A 20,946-nucleotide genomic window follows, 5' to 3' on the forward strand; every position below is an offset into this window, starting at 1 on the left:
AAACATTGTAAACATTTAGTAATATTGGTTGAAAATTAAATGTTACTGCCTAGCAGCAAAGAAAAACCTGTTGATTGACATGTTGAGTATTAATGCAAGTTTTTGGTTTGTTTTTCTGATTTGTTGAGAATTATAACACAATTTTAATTAGTTTACTTAGTTATATTTAGGCTGATTATGAAACTGAAATTCTTGCTATGTAAATGTCCCAAATATCCTTAGTACAGCTTTTCTGTACTTGATAGGTTGAAGAGATGGAAGCCAGGAGGCTCTTTCAGCAGATTCTGTCTGCTGTGGATTACTGTCACAGGCATATGGTTGTTCATCGAGACTTGAAACCAGAGAACGTGCTATTGGATGCACAGATGAATGCCAAGATAGCTGATTTTGGTATGTAACTACAGGGTTGTTCAGAAATGTGCTAGCTGCCTTTTAAAATGTGTTAAGAACTCTTAAAGAAGTAAGAACTTTCAGTTTCAACATTGTAAATTCTAAACCGTGAAAAGGGATTAGTTGCAGGCTCAGCACGGAGGTACATGAAAATTTGCATGCAATTCTGGAGCTTTATAGTCCTTCTGAATTGATTGAGGGGGAATGTCAGCGGTCTCAGGGTAACATCTAACAACTTGGTAAAAGAATAGGAGTTCTTATCAGGGATAAAAGAAAAGGTAAAATGTAATTTTTATATACCAAACACTTTCTGGGGTAAACATACCTGGAAAGGGTGCCATAGAAGGTGTTTGGGAAAAGGCTTAGGAAATACGAGATTATGGAAAGAGAGATGGAAGGGTGCCACAGTTCAGTGTTCGTTATTTAAAAATTTTTGTACCTCGTCTTTAATCTAAAAACCAGGAAAATAGTTTCCCTATTTCTCTTCCTTCTCTAAATCACAAAACTCATTTAGTACTATAGTTCAACTAGGTTTTTGGTTTGATAGATTATTTTTCCTATGTTGAATTAAAGGTTTCCAAATTAAAAATTTTTGGAACGTAGTCTTTGTAAATTGGAGCCTGTCTGATTTCTACTTAGGTATTTTTTTAAAAGGCTTTTGAAAGCATAATGTAAAAAAGTAATAGTTTCTGTTTTATTCTTTTAACTGTATAAGTGAATAAATAATATTTTGATGCTTTTATAAATATAAAAAACATTATAAAAGTTTATATAATTTAGAATAACCTCATATTTGTGAAGTGAATTAACATTTTTATTTAGAAAAGGAGTTTAATTTCAGTTTGTGTGATGTACTTCAGGATTTTGTCATGGGGTAACCGCTCTGAAATGGTCTCTTTCTAGTCTAACAAATGCTTTCCACTGCTTTTTTTAATAATTAAAAAATATGATGTATGGAGCATTAAAGACTTGACCTTTTTCCTCATGTGTTTATCTATATCTGCTTTTAAAAATATCTAGTACCAAGTAAACATTACTCCTTTTTTCAGGATTATCTAATATGATGTCAGATGGTGAATTTCTGCGAACTAGTTGTGGATCTCCAAATTATGCAGCGCCTGAAGTCATCTCAGGCAGGTAATAATATATTAGTGAAGAGTGAGCTTTTTGTCATCTTTTGTTCATTCTGATAACATTTAATTATAGTATATTCTCTTTGGAAGATAAGATTTTTAACATAGTAGAAACAAATTGTTCCTTTAATTTTTCCATTATTGAAGAGAGAATAGTTATATTAAATAATTTTTGAAACATTTAATTTAGATTTTGTTATGATGTATTTAAGGAGTTTTTCCTTTAAAAAGATAACTGAAACAAATCTTGATTTTTTTCATTTTAGAAAACTGCAGGTAAGAGAGTAAACATTTGCTAAATTTAAGCCAGTGTCATTATTTACTTATCAGACACAGTCCTTTAATAATACTTTACGTATTCTTTTATAAAGTATACAGAGTATTGTTTTATATTTTGTCTTTAGAAGAAGGAGGTTTTGGGGGACAATATTGTTTCATGAAATTAAACTGCCCAAGTGGAGATTGTGTAATCACTCATGTAACTTACTCAATGGTACATTTTAAAAATGTTTATACAGATTGCAGTGGTAAACTCAAGTCTTCTACAGTGACTAATGTCTGATTTTCAAAGTTAACAGAATTCTCTGAGAGAATGTATAGAAAAGGTATTATTGCAGGTAGTAGATACAGGAGTTTGGACAATACAGCAAATGATGTAAATGATAACAATTTTTATTGAAATGGATTGTATTCTTTTAATTAGAATTGTAGAGATTTACTTTGTTACCTCTCACCTAGGTTTGAGTTTGATAATATGCTATCGGGAATTTTAATACTGTAGAAAGGTGAGAGAAAAAAGCAATAACATTCTAGGCGTAGGTTTTCTGGAGCAAAGTTCATCTTAATCCCATGAGCTAGCAGGTGGTTAGGATGAAAGTAAGTAGGTACTCAGGGTAATGTGCTACAGGATAAATACTGTCAAAGAGATTGCCACAGGACTAATTAGGTACTTTACTGTTTCAAATATTCCCTAAAATAGGTGTGCAAGGGATAAAAATTCTATTATATATGCATTTTCTTTTTTGTAGTAGTTTTATGGTAAAAAGAGCCTATACATTATATAGTATTGTTTTTATCAAATTTATGGTCATCTACTTTGATATTTCCATCAAAAATCAGTCATAGAAAGTTTTGAATGTTTTTATTAGTCAATTAGTAAATTCAGTTAATTGAGTTTGTGCCAAATAAATAAAAATACCTTTTTCTTTTGGAAAACTTGAATAGTCATTGGTTAGATCAATTATTCCCTATGGAGAACAACCATTGAGTGTTGGGGAGCAGCCATGGACTTCAGTAAAGACCTTGGAAAGCAATAAATACTGAGTCTATACTGTGTGTATATAGAGAAGCAGGGTACATATAGATGAGAAAAAGTGACACTTGCATTTCAGGTTTGAGTTGTCATCCTCTTTCTTAGATTGTATGCAGGTCCGGAAGTTGATATCTGGAGCTGTGGTGTGATTTTGTATGCTCTTCTCTGTGGCACCCTCCCATTTGATGATGAACATGTACCCACGTTATTTAAGAAGATCCGAGGGGGTGTTTTTTATATCCCAGAATATCTCAATCGTTCTGTTGCCACTCTCCTGATGCATATGCTGCAGGTTGACCCCCTGAAACGAGCAACTATCAAGGACATAAGGTAAATATTCTTTTTGTTACCATTATCTACATATTCTAGTATTAATAATAGTAGCACTAATTGAGTGCCTGCTTTATGCTAGGCTCTGTAACACTTTATGTGAACATTGCTTTCCTTATTACACAAACTTCATCACGTCACTCATCTTTTAAATATTTCAGATTGTTCCCCAAGCTTTTTAGCTTAGGTAGCAAGCATACGAGGCCCTTCAGAGGAAGGCTCTCCTCCTCCTGCAGTCTCATTGCCTGCACTTACCACGACACCCCTTGTACCACTGCTTCAGCCACATTGGATTTTTCCTTGTTCCTCAAATATAACATATATTTTATACCTTCGTGTCTTTGTTTATATTATTCCCTTTGCCTCTGATGCCTTTTTTGACCTGTTATATTTCCATTCATCCTTTAAAATTCTGCTCATATATCACCTCCCTTGTGAAATCACTTCTGCCTCCCCTAGGCAATGTTGCTTCTGCTTCTGTGATTTCCACATTTTGTTCGTGCTTTTATTCTTTCATTCTCATTTTGTATCTAGCTGTTTCTCAGTGTGTCTTTCTCCTCTCTTAAATTGTAACTACAAAGGGGTAGAGAGAGTGTGTTACTCATTTTTGTGTATACAGTGCTAGAAGGCTTAGGAATATAGTATATGCTCAGAAAGTATTTGAATAAATTTCATATGGAAAACAGGGTGAGATTTGTGTATTTTACATATGGTTGATGAAATAAAGCATAAAAAGTGTTGCTAAGATTTTGAATCCAAAAATAGCTGCTAGTGGGTTTGCTGTGAGGGATTTCTTGTTATGTGAGAAACTTTGAAAGTGCAGTTGCTGTGTTACTGTGAATATGACCTTTATGTAGCACACGCAAGCCAGGGTGATTCATTGCCTTCCACTTTTTACTTATCATGTCATGTTTCTTAGAGGGTTTTTTGTTCTTACCTAACATTTTATCAGGTATTTATTTACAAATACATTCTTTTGACGTCTTTCCAGAATCCTTCCCCTTTTCCTCATAAGCCAAAATGACTGTTTAGAGATCTGTGACTCTTGGAATGTTTAAATGATGACTGAGGTAGTTGTTTGTGTGACTGCTGCCACTCTCTTTTGCAGGCAAGGACTGATTCATGTACTGTTTTCTTCCCCCAGCCTTTCTTCAGTGTTCCCGGCCTCATACATAAAAATATAAAATTGTAAATCAGCACCAGATTTAGTTATGGAAATGAACTTAGCAGGAATAAAACCTCTTGTGTTCTCAGTTCTTTAGAATAAATAGTTCACTTAATTGGCTTTTCCTTAGAGAGAAAATTAGATATGCTATACATATACTTGCACCTGTTTGTATCAGCACATACATTTAGAATACTAAAAGTACTGATTCTGTTATTTTAAAACAGATGTTTTTAAATTTATAGGCTTTAGGAGAAAAATGTAAATAAAATTCTACTAGGATGAGTTAATTTACACATATGTAGGTGGTAAAAAATAGTGGCATTCATCTCTGTACTTAAAAAATATAAAACTTGAATTTGAACTTTTCATCTTTTTATTTATTCATATTCAGTTTTTTAATGTTTGGGAATTCTTGATTCAATAAAGTACAGCTCAACAGGGAAAGAATTACTAATTATTGAACAATTGTTATATACCAAGCATTTTGCTAGATACTTGATGTATTTTATTACATTGACAATAAGGTAGCTGTTATTTTCATCTTCCAAACCATGAAACTGAAGCTTAGAAAGATTCTGTTATAGTTCACTTATCTATCTGTTTGCCCCTATTAAATTTTAAGTTCCTTTAAATTAGGGACCAAGTATTAATATGTGCCAGGCATTGTGCACTTGATATGAATTGTGTTGAATAAATCTGTGTTTGTTGAAAATTACACAGCTAATAAGAGGCAGAAGTGGGGCTTAACTCAGAAATTGCCTGCATTCAAAACCTGTACTATTTCTACTAATCCAAATTGCTATACCAGTTCTCTGACGTCTGTCCTTCCTCCAATATACTGTAATATTTTATATTTCTACTACTACATTCTGTCTTATAGTTATTTCTGTACAGATCTTATTTTTCTTATGGTAAGCCATTGGAGGTTAGAAAATATATCTCAATATTTATTTGTTCAATTAATCATTTTTGCTTTTATTTATTCAACAAATATTTATTTAGCATCTACTGTGTTCAAGGTCATATACTAGGTGCTGGGAATATAGTGGTAGACAAGACAGACATTGTCTTCATGAAAATCACATCTTTCTGTTGTCCCAAGTGTCTTAAGCTTAGTATTACTATTAATGTTATTGTGATTAAAAAAGAGTCTAAAGTTCAACTGTCTAAATATGAATCCTGATTCTTCTGTTTACTAGCTATCAGTATATTACTTACTCTCTATGTGCTTTAGTTACATCATATATAGTGGATTTGTTGGGAGGATAATCTTAGGTTGAACCATGTGAATTTACTACTTCTGTAGGTCTAAAAAGAGTTGAATATCAGAAACTGCAAATGTTCAACTTATTACTCTTGGAACAATGTCCAGCACACAGTGTTAGCTATTAATGTTTAAGTGAATATATAAAAACCTTTTAGCTGCACTTAAAGAAGTTTAGAAACATTGTAAAGTTTCTAAAATTTGTTTGGTAGCCTTTTAACTCATTTAGTCTTAAGTCATATATCAAAATCAGGTATCAGGTAGTGGTGATAGAAAGACATAATTTCTGGTGGCTGTGTAGTAACCCATGGAAATGAATTGATTTTGTCTCAGGTGAACCTTCATAAACATCCTGGTTACTGCTTACCTTGGTAGAGTTAATTCAGAAACTGACTCCTGAAAATCAAGAGCTGGAAGTATGGCCTTTTAATTGGCAGTTTTGTTATTGTAAAGAATTATGGTCCTTTGTCTAAATTAATGAATTAGAAAAAAAAATTTAGATTATTTCCCTATTTATTGTTTTTTAAACATTTATTTTATTGATGCGATTCACATACCATAAATTTGCCTCTTTAAATTATATAATTCAGTGGTTTTTTAGTATATTCACAAAGTTGTACAATCATCACCGCTGTCTAATTCCAGAACATTTTCATCATCCCCAAAAGAAACTCTATACACATTAGTATTCATTACCCATTTCTTCCTCCTTTCAGCCCCTAGAAACCACTAATCTACTTTCTGTCTTTATAGATTTGCCTATTCTGGACATTTCATATAATGGATTCATGCAGCGTGTGGCCTTTTGAGTCTGGCTTCTTTCATTTAGCATAATATTTTCAAGGTTCTTTCATGGTGTAGCATATATCAGTACTTCATTCTTTTTTTGCTTGAAAAATATTCCATTGTATGTATATACTACATTTTGTTTATCCATTCATCAGTTAATGGATATTTGAGTCGTTTACACTTTTTGGCTCTTATGAATAATGTTGCTATGAACATTCATGTACAAGTTTTTATATGGTTATATGTTTTCATTTCTCTTGGGTATATGCCTAGAGTTTGTAATTGTTCTATGTTGTTGTTGTTGCTCTTGTCCGTTTGTTTAATGATTTTACTGAACCAATTCCATGAAGTCTGTCTTCTCGGTTGTGGGTGGCCACTGAAGTCTCTGCTTGGTTAGCTTCATGGTCAGCTAATTATTAGACAGAGCTTTCCTTAAGTGCATTGATCTAATAAGTGTCCCAGCCTTTTGCTGAGGGACTGTGTGTGCATTTTGGGGTATGTCTTCAGTGTTCCAGTGAGAAGTTCATAACTCTGCCTTAGCCTTCAGTTCCTGCTAGCATAGAGCCTCAAAGTCAGCCAGTGATGAAAAATTAAGGCCTTTTTTGGGCATGCACACAGCCCTGCATATCTATGTGGCCTTCTTGAGTCCCAGGAATATATCAGAGTATTTAAAAGACCCCTGTGGAACTCTTATTCCCTAACTTCTCCTGTTAGGTTTTGATCAGCTTCTTGTTTGCTCCACCTCTTATTGCTGCTTTAGGCAGCTGGGATGTTAGACAGTTGCCATTGATTGCTTTTGATGAATGTCCCGGAGAGAAGGCTGTTTGCAGTAAGAGAGGTCTGAGTCAAGTGAGGTAAAGACAAGACTTGTGAGTAGAAATTTCCAGGGAACACCAGACATGTCAAATAGTGACAGTTCTCTGGCGATAGGACTTTTGGAGAACTCTAAACCTATTCTCCCTGTCTCCCTCCAAGTAGTTGGTAGGCTGCTGGTTTCCTGGGCTACCATAGAAATGGGGAAAGGGAGATGGACAGAGGGCAATTAAAACATCACAAATACTGCTGTTCTGACTGAGATTCAGGCATTTCTCTTGAATAAATACTCTTTAGATTGTTGCAAGCCTTTGCTTAATTTCCAGAGTTCTGAACAGGTTGATTTTGACAATTTTTGCTAGTAATTTCATTGCTTTTAGAAGAGTAAAGTTTTGAAGTTCATTCAAAAGTACTTGTCTTCCCTATTTGTCATTGATATTTTTAAAATTTTAGACATGTAACAAAATTTATCTTCTATTATTTTTTTTGAAAAAATTAATATGTATCTTTTTTTTACTAAACATATATTAGATGCTTATTATCATGATATAGCAAATAAACACATTAATGAGTTCATTTTTTCCTTCATACTTCACGTGTCATTTATCATTTATTTTTTATGCACTTATTGAGCATGTATTCTGTACTGGATACTGGAGTACAGCTAAATAAAGCATGGGCACTCTTTCAAGGAGCTCCCAATTTAGTGGGAAAGATTAAGAAAAAATCAGTAACTATAAGAAAGTGTGAGTGTTACAATAGAAAGATCTACTAGAAGCTGTAGAAGTTTCATCTTTGTATATATCCTCAGGGCCTAGTACACCATCATTTCTCACTTGGACTATTGCACTAGCATCATTGTCATTATTATTATTTTTATCTTTTCAATTCAATTTCTGTATCACAAGCAGAATGATCTTTACAGAATGCAAATTAGATCATGTCACCCCTGTCTCTTTAAAGTCTTGCAGTGACTTTTATCAACCATAGATTCAAATTCCAAAACTTTTCTTATAGCCTACAGCTGTCAGAAATATCTGATGTGAGGGCCGGCCCCGTGGCTTGGCAGTTAGGTGCGTGCACTCCGCTTCTGGCGGCCCGGGTTCGGATCCCGGGCGCGCACCGATGCACCACTTCTCCGGCTATGCTGAGGCCGCGTCCCACATACAGCAACTGGAAGGATGTGCAGCTATGACATACAACTATCTACTGGGGCTTGGGGGGAAAAAAATAAATAAAATTAAAAAAACAAAATATCTGATGTGTTTTGCCACTGCAACGTGTAACTCAGGCCTTCATGATAGTGGCCTCAGTTCAGTTCCTTGAACATGGCAAATCTCTTTCTCTTCTTAGAGTCTTTGCATATATTGTTTCCTTTGCTAGAAATACCTGTTCCCCAACTCTTTGCTCAGCTGACTTATAGTCATTCTGGTATCTGCTTAAATATTACTCAGAGTGGCTTCCCTGATCACTTGCCTCCCATTCTCAATTATATGCTCTCATTTTACCCCATGCTTTTCACTCACAATCTTTATCACAAGATTTTCATATTGCATAGTTGTAACTATATATTTATTTTTGTATTTAATCTGTATCCAGCGAGACTATAGGAGTAGAAGGAGCATGTCTTTTTGCCATAGTACGTCCTTAGTAAATATTCATAGATGAATTAGTTAGTCAGTAGAAAGTATTCAGGCAAAATATATATTGATCTGAATTTAGTAAGGGGGTGCCCAGTTCTACCGTGTAGCACTGCTGCATGGTCTTGAAGAAATAGTACATGTGAGTCAGTTGAAAAGGGCAGGGGATTCTAGGGTGGCAAAAACATCGTGTGCAAAGAGCTGCATGTTGTTTGTTTTTGTTTTTAGTGCACGTTATATCTATCAATATCATATTAGGAATTAAAACCGAGAAATATAAAACTATTTAATTCACTTAACAATAAATCTACTATATGTTAATCTAAAAAACCTCTTTTATGAAAAATAACCTTATTTACCAAAAAAAAAAAAAGTGGTGACAAGAGTGGCATTATTTTACATTTTTCAAATCCTCTTAATGTTTGGCTTAATCAAAGACAGCAGCTAGATTCTCATATCCACTTCTTCATTCACTCTGTTGCAATATGTTCTATTAATTGAAGTCTGTAAAGAAGATCTGACCTCACTCAGATAAGTGGTTGGAAAAGGGAGGGACATTTTAATAGCCTTTCAGATAGTTGTTATATTCTTCTTTGATATTAAACCAGTGCTTAACATGTTAGTTGCAATATCAAATCAGAAAACATATCAGTGAACTTTTATGCTTTATTACAATAAAATCCACTGGTCTGTTTTGCATTTTAGTGGAACTTTTACCCATGTATGATTCTGTAACATCATCTGTAGAATTTGGAAAATACTGGGTTATTGAGTTAGACAGATTTTCCAAATGGTGACACATTTCATTATACATTATCAAAAATCATATTCATTATTATCATCACTATAATGTTATCAGAAAAGTGTATTTGGGAAGCTGTCAAACTCAGGGAGGCAGATACAAATTATACAAAATTCTAAAATTTTGCTTGAAAGCTTGAATTTTATCATTGGCAACAAATACTGCCAGTTGTTTCTTTGAAGTGACAGGCTCATTTTGTTTATTTTTGAGAAAATGTCAGCCAAACACCCAAGTCTGAATAACCGTAGTTATTCAAGGGTAGGGGTTAATTAACTTACCCAGGGTCACATAGCTAGTAAGTAGCTAGAGACCAAGTCTTTCCGATTCTGTTATATTATATTGCCTCGTGTCTAAATTACTTGGGACTTGCCAAAGCATGTTCTTACAATAGTGTATTGTGGTATTTTTCCTAGAGAGCATGAATGGTTTAAACAAGATTTGCCCAGTTACTTATTTCCTGAGGACCCCTCCTATGATGCTAACGTCATTGATGATGAGGCTGTGAAAGAAGTATGTGAAAAATTTGAGTGTACAGAATCAGAAGTAATGAACAGTTTATATAGTGGTGACCCTCAAGACCAGCTTGCAGTGGCTTATCATCTTATCATTGACAATCGGAGAATAATGAACCAAGCCAGTGAGTTCTACCTCGCCTCTAGTCCCCCAACTGGTTCTTTTATGGATGATAGTACCATGCATATTCCCCCAGGCCTGAAACCTCATCCAGAAAGGATGCCACCTCTTATAGCAGACAGTCCTAAAGCAAGATGTCCATTGGATGCACTGAATACTACTAAACCCAAACCTTTAGCTGTGAAAAAAGCCAAGTGGCATCTTGGAATCCGAAGTCAAAGCAAACCATATGACATTATGGCTGAAGTTTACCGAGCTATGAAGCAGCTGGATTTTGAATGGAAGGTAGGAAATTATAGTATATTAAGACCATTTGTAGAAGCCATTTTTCTGTATAGTATGTTGTTCTGAACTGCTGAGTTGAGTACTGAGGTCAATGAAAAAGTTGGTTTTGGTTTAGATGTAAATTTAGTGGGCTTGATGCTTCTGGATGGTAAACCCCATTCTTTCCAATAAAATACCATGTGCATTCAAAACAGAAGAAATAAACATCTGTAAGAATGAAGAGCTGTTGATTTTGGGAACCTACATATTTTTGAATTACAGAATAGCATTCTTGGCCAAGAAACAAAAAGTAGTCAACTTGAAGTCACCTGTTTCAGCATGCGTCATAGCAATAAAAAGTCATGTGTCTTCAAAGATAGTATGTTTTAACTTCTCTCTCTCTTTTCTTAGAGAGGATTTTTTTTTCATTTTGCCAGTAGCTGTAGCAGCTAGTGGTCAATACACATTATACCATCAGGACATATTTATTCAGTCAACAAATACTTTTCTCTAAGTTGAGAAAATCTCTCTTATTTGGCTGGTGCTTTTTATCCTTAGTTATGGTATATTTTTCTTACTCTCAGCCCACATTGTACTTTTTTTTAATTAGTGCTCAAATTCATTTCAATTCTATTTGTGTATATGTGGGGGAGGAAGCATTTTTTTCATTTCAAATATCCCTTTCACTCTTATTCCTTTCTTGAGGACTGTATGTATTTTTAAAGGAAGAAGAAAAATGTTCAAATATACCGTGTAAATATTCATTTGACATGTTTGAGTAAATCAGTCATTTTCATTTCATTATTTGTGCATGAAATGAATAAACAAAGTAATATTTATTTAAAACCATTTAAAAAACAGACCTCCTTTTTCTGAAGCAATTTTATTTGGTTAGTTAAAAAAGAGATGTTAATGTCTTTAGAATTCCTTACTGAAAAATTTTTGGAACTAATTAGATAAATGTTTTGAAAACCCAGAATCTTTTTTGTCTGAGCTGCAGTTTCCTTATCTTGAAAAGGCAAATAATATCTTCCTCACAGGCCTATTGTGATGCTTCAGTTTTGTGACAGTACGTGTTACAGTGCCTGCTGTAAACCATTAACATGTTAGTTCCTGTTTATTCCCTTCTACTCCGTATTCACAGGTAAATGTATTCAAACTGAAGCTGAGCAACCAGAATTATTATTGGTTTAAAGTGGATGCATGTCTAGAATGATGGCTAGACTCTATATAATCTCTGAGTTCTCTTTAAATTTTAATGGCTGTACACAGTACTGTTAGTGGGGATTAAATAAATACTAAACTACAATGTAATATAAAAATAAAAGATCATTCAGGAATTCCTTCTCTACCCTACCTCTATCAATTATTTGTTTTGGTATTCTTTGAAATAAGAAGAATAAGGGAGATATTTCGTAGTTTGTTATTTTTAACGTTTTTCCTTAAAGAAGATTTCTCATTTTAGGTAGTGAATACATACCATCTTCGTGTAAGAAGAAAAAATCCAGTGACTGGCAACTATGTGAAAATGAGCTTACAACTTTACCTGGTTGACAATAGAAGCTATCTTTTGGACTTTAAAAGCATTGATGGTAAGGAAGCTATGCAAGCATGAGCTCTGAGAAGATAAAACTTGGCACTAGTTGACAAGATGTTAAAATCATCTCAAAGACATGGTGGGTAGGTCTTCTATACTGGTTTTTAAGTAATCTGGACTTAACTAAAAATGTAAGTGAAATGAAAATGATCGAAGACACGTGGAATATCTCTAATCTAGCACCTCTCAAAAAGAAGTGCTTCCTTTTGGCCTAAAAAAGTTATTGGAAGTGTTGGCTGTAGAGCAAAAGTAAGGAACAACAGGGAAGCAAGTTTTGCCTGAAATTAGCTGATGTGTCAGGTTCTTTGTCACATTTCTCCATTCATATTTTATTACTATTAGCATTATAATATCTAGACTTCCCCATTCATCAACTTCCCTCATCCTGGTGGCCAAGGTGACCACATAGGCCTCTCCTGGGGTTTGGGTTGGATTTCGGTGCCCATGGCCATCAGGAGTCAAAGGAGTCAGGGGAGCTGGTTGTGTCCAAGTATTTCATGTGTGACGAGTCAAACCCGGGTGAACCAAATAACGCTTGTTCCGTTCAGAGGCCCCAGTGGGATAAAAACAGAATAAACCAAGGCTCAGGAGAAGAGTGGAACAAGAGTAGAACTGAGTTCAGACTTGGGGAAGTTGTTTAAACAGAGCATTGAAATTTTATTCTTGAACTGTCATCAATTGTAGTAGTGTTTATATGGTCCCCAAACCACCTGCATCAGAATTACCCAGAGTTCTTATTAAAATGCAGATTCTTGGGAACTACCCCAGACCTACCAAATCAGAATCTCTGGAGATGGGTCCTGGGAAACTGGGAATCTGCATTTTTAACATTTTCCTCGCCCCTTTCCGCAGGCAATTGCAGTGTGCACTGAAGGTTCAGAACCACTGTGTGATGGTTAACTTGCTTTTATCTTAATAATTTTTTGTTGATATGCTGCAAGAAAATAAGCCTCCAACACATCCAAGGATGTGTTTTCTTCAAATGCTGGAGTATCAGTTTGATTTCAAGATTAATGCCAAATACTATGTTCAGAAGGATTTTGGGGTCACATTTTGACTGTGTGGAAGTGCTGTGATTGATTAGTGATGTCTGTTATAATTGTGGGAGGGAAGAAGTATTGCCACCCCTGCTCCTAAAACACTGAATTAGAACGTTCATTATTAAGCTGTCCTTGCTCAGATGCGTTTACTTACTTAATTTTCTGAATATAGCATCTTTATAGGAAGGGCTCCGGCAAATACATGTTTCATGTAAATGGCTTTTCTTTGGTCCATTTCAGATGAGGTGGTGGAGCAGAGGTCTGGTTCCTCAACCCCTCAGCGTTCCTCTTCTGCTGCTGGCTTACACAGACCAAGATCAAGTTTAGATTCTGTAACTGCAGAGAGCCATTCACTGTCTGGCTCTCTTACTGGCTCCTTGACCGGAAGCACATTGTCCTCAGTTCCACCTCGCCTGGGCAGTCACACCATGGATTTTTTTGAAATGTGTGCCAGTCTGATCACTACTCTAGCTCGTTGATGATCTTTCTCTAGTTTCTATCTTTCTGTTATTGCACTGTGAAAATCAGATATATTCTTTAAATTATTATTTTCCTTATGGATATCACATACTCTGCAATACTGATTGAGAGACATGAATATCTCCAGGGGACACTCAATGCCATTGAAATTACTGAAAGCAGAAAAGTCTGACATTTTATTTACCTGTAGAAATCTGTAATTCTATTTTGCCTATGATAAATTCAAATAAGCAGTATCTTTAATAGCTGAACATCAGTGAAGATGATTGTTCATTTAAAATTGTGAGTTCACTACAGATGATTAATACACCCTCACTGGTGAACCATCTCAGTCAGAGGGTGTTTGGCAGTACCTCCTTGCTTGACTGTTTAGTGTAGGTAATCCAGTTTACTTCCTAAATTTCAGCAGGCTTTAAGCTGTGTTTATGCACCTAGTTCTCTTGCACAAGAAGATTAAAAAATGAAACAACCATTAGTAAGGTAGTATTAAATGTTGAAATCTTAAAAGCCTGCCCCCCCAAATTTCAGAAGCCAAGTTCTTCTAGCTGTTTTTGCAGATACTGCCCATTGTTCCACAGGAGGGCTGTGGTCCTGAAACAGGTAACTGTGATTTCCAGGTTCCTTAGAAACAGCTGTAACCAGCTAGAGGTTTTATCTTGAGATTTCCCTGAATAATATATTTATCTTAAGAGCCCTCAAGGTTCTTCTCAGTATTGGGACATCTGGAATTGCAACAACTTTTGTCTTTTTCATAAACTTTTATTGTTTTGAAACATGCCTTCCAAACCTACCTTTCTCAGATTCTTTTTGGCTCTATTTATTTTTGTACTTCATCAAGCATGATAAAATAGACAGTTAAATGAAACAAAGCAAAATATCAACAGTCCCTTAAAAGAGAACTCTTATCTTGGATCTCTTATTGTGTGTGGTGGGGGGGGGGGGAGGAGAGAGAGAGAGTGTGTGTGTGTGAGATGTTGCATCCCACAATGCTAATTCTTCATCTGAAGTTTGTTATTGTAGCCACCCACTCCCTCACCTTCCCTAGTCACCATTGTCTTTGTTTATTGTTTGATCCTTAGTGGCTAACTGACTTAGCTTTTAAATCTTTTCTGGTTCCATTTCTTTGTTCTAGATCTTGGTTGCTAGCCATCCAATTTGAAAACACTGTTCTGGCCCTAAGGGCTTTTGTGTACTTCCAAAGCTTGATAGGCTGTGACCTTCACTGTTGAACCTGTTAGGGCAGGGAAGCCTTAAACATTTAAAAAATTCTCTCTCGAATAAATATATGTGTTGTTTACATATATACACGTATGTATTCACACACCAGTGCTTTTAAAAAAGGAAAACCAAACAGTTTTTTTATTTGTTGTGCTTTATGCAGGTTTCTTTTTAATATTAAAAAAAAAAACACCTATATACAGCAGGGTAGATAATAGCTCACTGATTATATTTCGTTTTAGTAAAAGTAATTTTTAAATTAAGTGTAATTTATCTAATTTGTATTTATCTATTCATTTGTTTTGTTTAATATGTTGTAATGAACCATCCGATTCACCTGACTTACCCTAGAAAAGATTAAGCTCTTCAGAACGAAAAGTGACTATGCCTCAACAGGTTTCTGTTTGCCAAAAATAATGTGTTTTCTACCAAGAAGCAACTGAGAATGTTAGACCCAGTTTCTTCTGTGTTTATGGAAGACAGGCGTGTCTATCTTTAAATAGTTTTGAGTCAGGAGTTTGCAGTGTGTCACATCATATTGTTTTGTAGAACTTTTGAAAAATGGTGTTAAATAACTTTTTAAGTCTGACTCTGTAATGTCGAAAGGAATCCTTATTGGCCAATTTGGGAAAGAGGGTGGGGTTGCTGTTAAGATGTTTTAAGTTTAAACCTTTGAAAGATTGCCATCTAGTGGCACCAGAAGGTACTTTTTTGTGATTATTTTTATAGGATAAGCAGTCCTGCTGTGTTAGTCTGATGTGCATTATAGATATGGCATAATTTTGGCTTTTCCAAATGTGTAAATACCTCTTTTGGAAAAAACAGGGCCACATCATAATATTTGCCTGAGTATGAATGGTATGACCTTAGAAATAAGGAACTTATCTGATTCCTTGTCCCCTAGCAATTTTGAAGGCGGAGAAATAGCAGGAAGGAATCCAGTGGCATTTTAGCTTCATTAGTCTAATAAATCAGATATTAGAAACTTATTCATATCAAAATTACTCTATATGAATGATTATCATGTTTTTCGAGAGTTAAAAAGATTATTTACTATTTTCTCATTCTTGCCAGTATTTATGAGTATCTACAATTTGATAGTTATCTGTTGAATTTTAGGGGAACCAGGGGTCACAGTTTGGGTTCCTGTAAGCTCAAGTTTTAAAGCACAGCTCTTCTGAGAACCTAGGTGGTGTAGTAACTTGTTTTGGAGAGAGATTTCAGGAGGCTCAGGCCAGTATACCAGGGGGGCTAGAGCATTGTTATAGGAGGCTTTTTGTTGCTAATGGGCGGGGAGAGGGAAAGAATCACTTGCTAAATTTCCACATTTCAGTCTTGTAAACTGGTTAATTGTGGATGTGGTATGTATGTGGTAGGTAGATCTTGGGGAGGAACAGTTTCTTCCAGTTAAGATTCTGGAGGAGAGCTTCTATTATTAGGTTATAGGTAAAGCCTAGCTATCTCATGGAAATGCTCTTGAATAGCATTTCACAAACTGTATTGTGTAAGATGCTCTGCAGAAAAACGATTCCATTGAGCAAGTTTGGAAAATGTTACATGCTACTCTCCTGCTTGAGGATGACAATGGACATAGGCATTAAAGACTTTGACAAGTCCTTCTGTGGAAAAAAAAAAAAAAGAAAATCATTTAACTTCAACCTGCTTTGCCTAAATTAATTTAACCATGTTTTTAAACTTATTATCCCCTGGGAAAAAGCAAATTTGGCAAATATGATTTTAGGAAAATTTTAGGTCCAGCTTGTCATAATTAGGGTACTTAAGAATACAATTAAGCTTTCCTTTTCCCTTCTCAGTTGGAGAGAATCTGGTTCAAAATCAGAATAATTTTATTTTAACCTGTGGGCATATTTATCTTGAGCGAATGCTGGACTGAATAGAATTTTGTATGTCTGCAACTTGTTTCATAGCACCTTGATCTTTGTAATCAGGTTGTGTTATAGTTTGGGAGCAAAATTGATTGTTTTTTGTATTGATTGGATAACTGAGGAACCTTAAACAAGATTACTAAGTAAAAACATTACTTAGTCTTTACACTAAAACTAGTGACTCATGCTTATGGCTCTGTGAGTAATGAGTCAATATCGTTGATTCTTACTTTCAAAATGTGTAGTCAGTGAACATTTTCTAAATACTTTTATATTTGGATCTAATCCTTGTCATCCTTTAACATAGGAACAAACAAAATCTCAGAATACGGAGGGAGGGAGGGAGGCAAACTATTACAAGTTGGGTATTTATTTTGATCAACAAACTTTTAAGACACTTTTGTAATCTCTAGTATTTGCATTCCTTGATACTAGCCATCTATAAAGAGAATCCAGGAGCCTAAATTAATCAGAAATAATAGTATTTCTATGTCAGGGAATTGGCTATATGTAGTACAGACAATTCTCCAATTTCTGCAAATAGGTTTTCCATGACCGTTACATAATTCTGGGCTTGTTTCTCTTATTCCCTGGCCAGTTTGTACTTAGGGAATACAAATTGATTTTTAGTATTAGATGAGACAAAATTGAGAAAATAATCATAGACAACTGTTACAGATTATTTGACTATTTGGATTTATCTGTAGCCTCTCTTAATGTGCAGTATACTGAGTTAATATAAGCACCGTACCTTTTATTTATAAAAGTTTGGAATGTGCCTATCATAGACACTGCATCTTTGTCTATTCACTGGTTAATCATGTAAATCCTATTAATGGTTGTGAAATCTCAGTATCTAATGCTAGACAGGTTCTCAATTTTGTCTGTTTTTAAAGACCCCCACCTTTTCAGTCTAGCATTTCTTTAGCTGGTCATCCTGTCACTCTGTGACTTTTTAAATAGGAAATGTAATTTATTTTAATAACAGCTCTCAGAGATTCTACTTTATTAAAAATTCTGGGTGAGGGATATGTGCAATCTGTTGGTAAGTCACATCCTTATGTTGGGCCTCATTTTTGTAGCCTCTAAAATGAGAGGGACAGATTAAAAGACCTCTGAGGTACCTTTGAGCTTTAAAGTTCTGTCTTCTCATATGATTTATGTTAGTGTTCACTTTTTATATATTTAGAGTTTTTATACTAGTGTGAATGTTCTATATTTGCTGAGGCATTTTGAAGGTATATACTTGAATATTTTTCTAAATACAGCTGCCCTCTGAAATACAAATGGCAAAAATCATCTAGAAAACCAAACATGTTAAAACATCATGTGCACTTGGCATAAAGCAAAACATATGTTTTATAGTGATTTTTAGATCCAGAGACCCTCCATATCTATTAACTTATCTGAACATTACAGTAACCTTGTGAGGTAGCCATTTTCCAGATGAGAAAGCAGGACTGGAAAGTTCTTCATGGCTTTAATGCCATACAAGTATTCAGCGATGATCACTGCTCTTCATATGCCACCTTCCTTTGGGGAGAACAGTCTGAATCACTAAAACATCTGGGTAGTTGAGTAATAAAAATAAACACAGATGTATTGCTTTCAAGTCTTAGAGGGACATAAAGTAGTCTTAACTGAATATTTCTTAGTTTAATTATTTGAACCAGTTGATTGTACTAAGTAGGTATAATTACCTGAAGTATTTATGATTAGCATATTGATTTTTATAAGTACTTCTAAGTTATTGAGGGTGCTTAAAAAATACTGAAGAAACTTTTTAGGACATGATTCTTCCTTTAATTTTATTTACATGATTCTTATAGCACAATCTTTTTTAAAAAAGTAAAACTAGCCCCAGCCCCTATCTTAAATTATCATAGTTTTTGACTATTATCTGAATTAGGCTTATCTAAATTTCATATACAGACTGATAATTTTTTGCTTTGTGTGCATATTAGATGATAAAACACTATTTTCATAGAGTATGTTTCTATTCACAAACTACCTATTATCAACTTGATAGAGATTCTCCCTTATAAAACTTTGAAATGTAATTTATGTTTGATGAGCTTAAAAATTTATGTAAATCTTATTTAAACAAGTTGCTGGGCATCCTTGCTAGCCTTTCCCACATATAATTATGATGCATTTGATGCCACTGAACAGTAATAGCATAAAGAACAGGACCCACAGTCTAGACTGGATTGAATTTTAATTAAACTTTTTCAGCCATAACCTGATAAGAATCAGGCTGGATCTAGAAGTTACCAAACTGTGGGCCTGTGTGTATTGTGTGAGCCACTCGTAGTGTTTACTGCCGGCCTTGCATAGCAATGCCTGTTAGCAGCTGTGACTGGGTATGTGACTTTAGGTAACTCTTGTTTATATCTAAAGCAGTTTAGATTTTTTTGGAAGTAGCTCATGATTATTTGGACAAGCAGGGTAGATAAATTTCAGTTACATTTAAAGTGCAATTAATAGGAAATCCTAGACTAGAGCGCCCTTTCCAGGAAAAAAAGTATTTGTAGAATATCCTAGCATGAAAACTTTTTTGAATATATGTAGATTTTTGACAAAGTTCATACAGTGTGATTTTTTTTTTAATTCGGTGTTTGCTACTTTGTGTCGATTAAAACTTCAAGTAGGAATAAGAACATTCTAGGCAAGGAGAATTGCATAGTTAATTTTTTGCTGCTAATTGAAGCATGCATTTTTCACAGCTAAAAGTCCCTTTTAACTAAGTTTTGTTACGAAGGCAGGCCATTTTTCTAGACAGATAACATTTTCCTAAAATGGAAAAAAGAGACAGATCCACTGTTCTAAAAAAAACAAAAAAACCTTAGTTGTGCCTTCTTTTCAATTATAGGAACAGTTATAATAAGTAAAAAAACTTGTTTGAACTGTATTTTCCTTTTTTATAATTCCTCATTTTTCCTTAGATCTGCCCTCCACAAACAATCACATTGTTTGCTTTGGCCTGTTGTTTCCGGTTCCTTTGGCCAGACCTTACCCTGTTACTGTCAGAATTGCTCACTGGATGTGTGTTTCTATTTCTTCTATGTCGCTTCACTTCTTAAGTTGCCTTGGTAAAGTTTGGCTGCCTTTACATGTTTTTAAAATGAATGGCAATCTTTATATTTCAACCCTTTAAAAAGTTTATAAAGGGAAGAAACAATGCAGAGCAAAGAACAAAATCTAATTTGGAATCTGATTCTCAGTTTGGCTATTGTGGCAGCAGCAAGTCACATAACCTCATTTAGTTTTCTCATCTACAAAATGTGGATAATAACCTACCTCACAGATGTGTGTGAGACACTGTTTGAAGGCCCTTGTTTAAATACAGGGTTTATCGTCCTCATATTTAATGTAACTCCCTTCCTTTCTTTTTAAAATAGGTATCTTTGATACTGATAGGATGAGTATCTTGATTTTAGATAAGTTTTATGTGGTAAGAATATAGTGGTAAAAATGTTTAAGACCACAGTTTCACAAATTATGGTATTCTTATTTTAAGTGACTTTTAAAATTTCTTGAAAACATCGAATATTCAAATACCAAATTTGTCTTTTATTTCAACAAATATTCAGAACTTCCTAAAATGTTGGCTGAAGCTGCCTTAATGTATCAAAATACAGCTTTTTCTCAAGACTATTCACAAATATCGATGGTTGTACAATGTTTTGAGTGTTTATTGTAAATTGTTATAAAACTGTGAACTCTAAGCATAGTAATCTTAATATTGTTTTAGGAAGAATGCTTGTGTTCTTTATCATGTATGCTTAAATATACATTTTTTGAGTGCAACAAATAAAACTGAAAGTTGACAATCATTAGGTTATATCCATGACAATCATAAGAAAATGTAAGATCGGATATTAATTATTCAAATTTTTTCCAAGAACATCCTGCATTTATTCTTTCTTAGCCCATCTTTGAAAAGGAAAAAAAAAAAAATCCCATAGGCTGATACATTAATCCATTGAGCACTTGAATACAGATCTATTAAATTTTTTCTAAACTGTTGAAATTGGGATCAGTTTTTATAATTTCAGGAAGAAAAAGACCAGAATCCCAGTGCTTTTTCCCAGTTTTAATAACCATAGATTCAAATTTCAGTTTTGTTTGTTACGTGTTTTTGTGAGTGTTAAATGGTCAGTGGGAAGGATCTGTCTTCCAGGAAC

At 34.5% G+C, this 20,946-nt stretch overlaps 1 protein-coding gene across 5 annotated transcripts in view; it reads left to right on the plus strand.

Annotated features, from left to right (window-relative positions):
* PRKAA2 (protein kinase AMP-activated catalytic subunit alpha 2) overlaps window positions 1-20,546 on the plus strand; it is an 80,368-nt gene extending 59,822 nt beyond the window's left edge. For 4 of the 5 annotated variants that reach the window (XM_058552518.1, XM_058552519.1, XM_058552520.1 and 1 more), the window contains 6 exons: window positions 246-390; window positions 1,440-1,527; window positions 2,941-3,165; window positions 10,055-10,559; window positions 12,004-12,130; window positions 13,416-20,546. In XM_058552518.1, the coding sequence (XP_058408501.1) occupies window positions 246-390; window positions 1,440-1,527; window positions 2,941-3,165; window positions 10,055-10,559; window positions 12,004-12,130; window positions 13,416-13,654 (1,329 nt within the window). In that variant the 3' untranslated portion in view covers window positions 13,655-20,546. Of the gene's footprint in view, window positions 1-245; window positions 391-1,439; window positions 1,528-2,940; window positions 3,166-10,054; window positions 10,560-12,003; window positions 12,131-13,415 lie in introns of those variants that run through there. The other variant, XM_058552521.1, reaches the window with a different exon arrangement.
* The last annotated feature ends 400 nt before the right edge of the window (window positions 20,547-20,946 follow it).

This window comes from Diceros bicornis, chromosome 13, assembly GCF_020826845.1.
Source record: "Diceros bicornis minor isolate mBicDic1 chromosome 13, mDicBic1.mat.cur, whole genome shotgun sequence".
Lineage (NCBI taxonomy): Eukaryota > Metazoa > Chordata > Mammalia > Perissodactyla > Rhinocerotidae > Diceros > Diceros bicornis.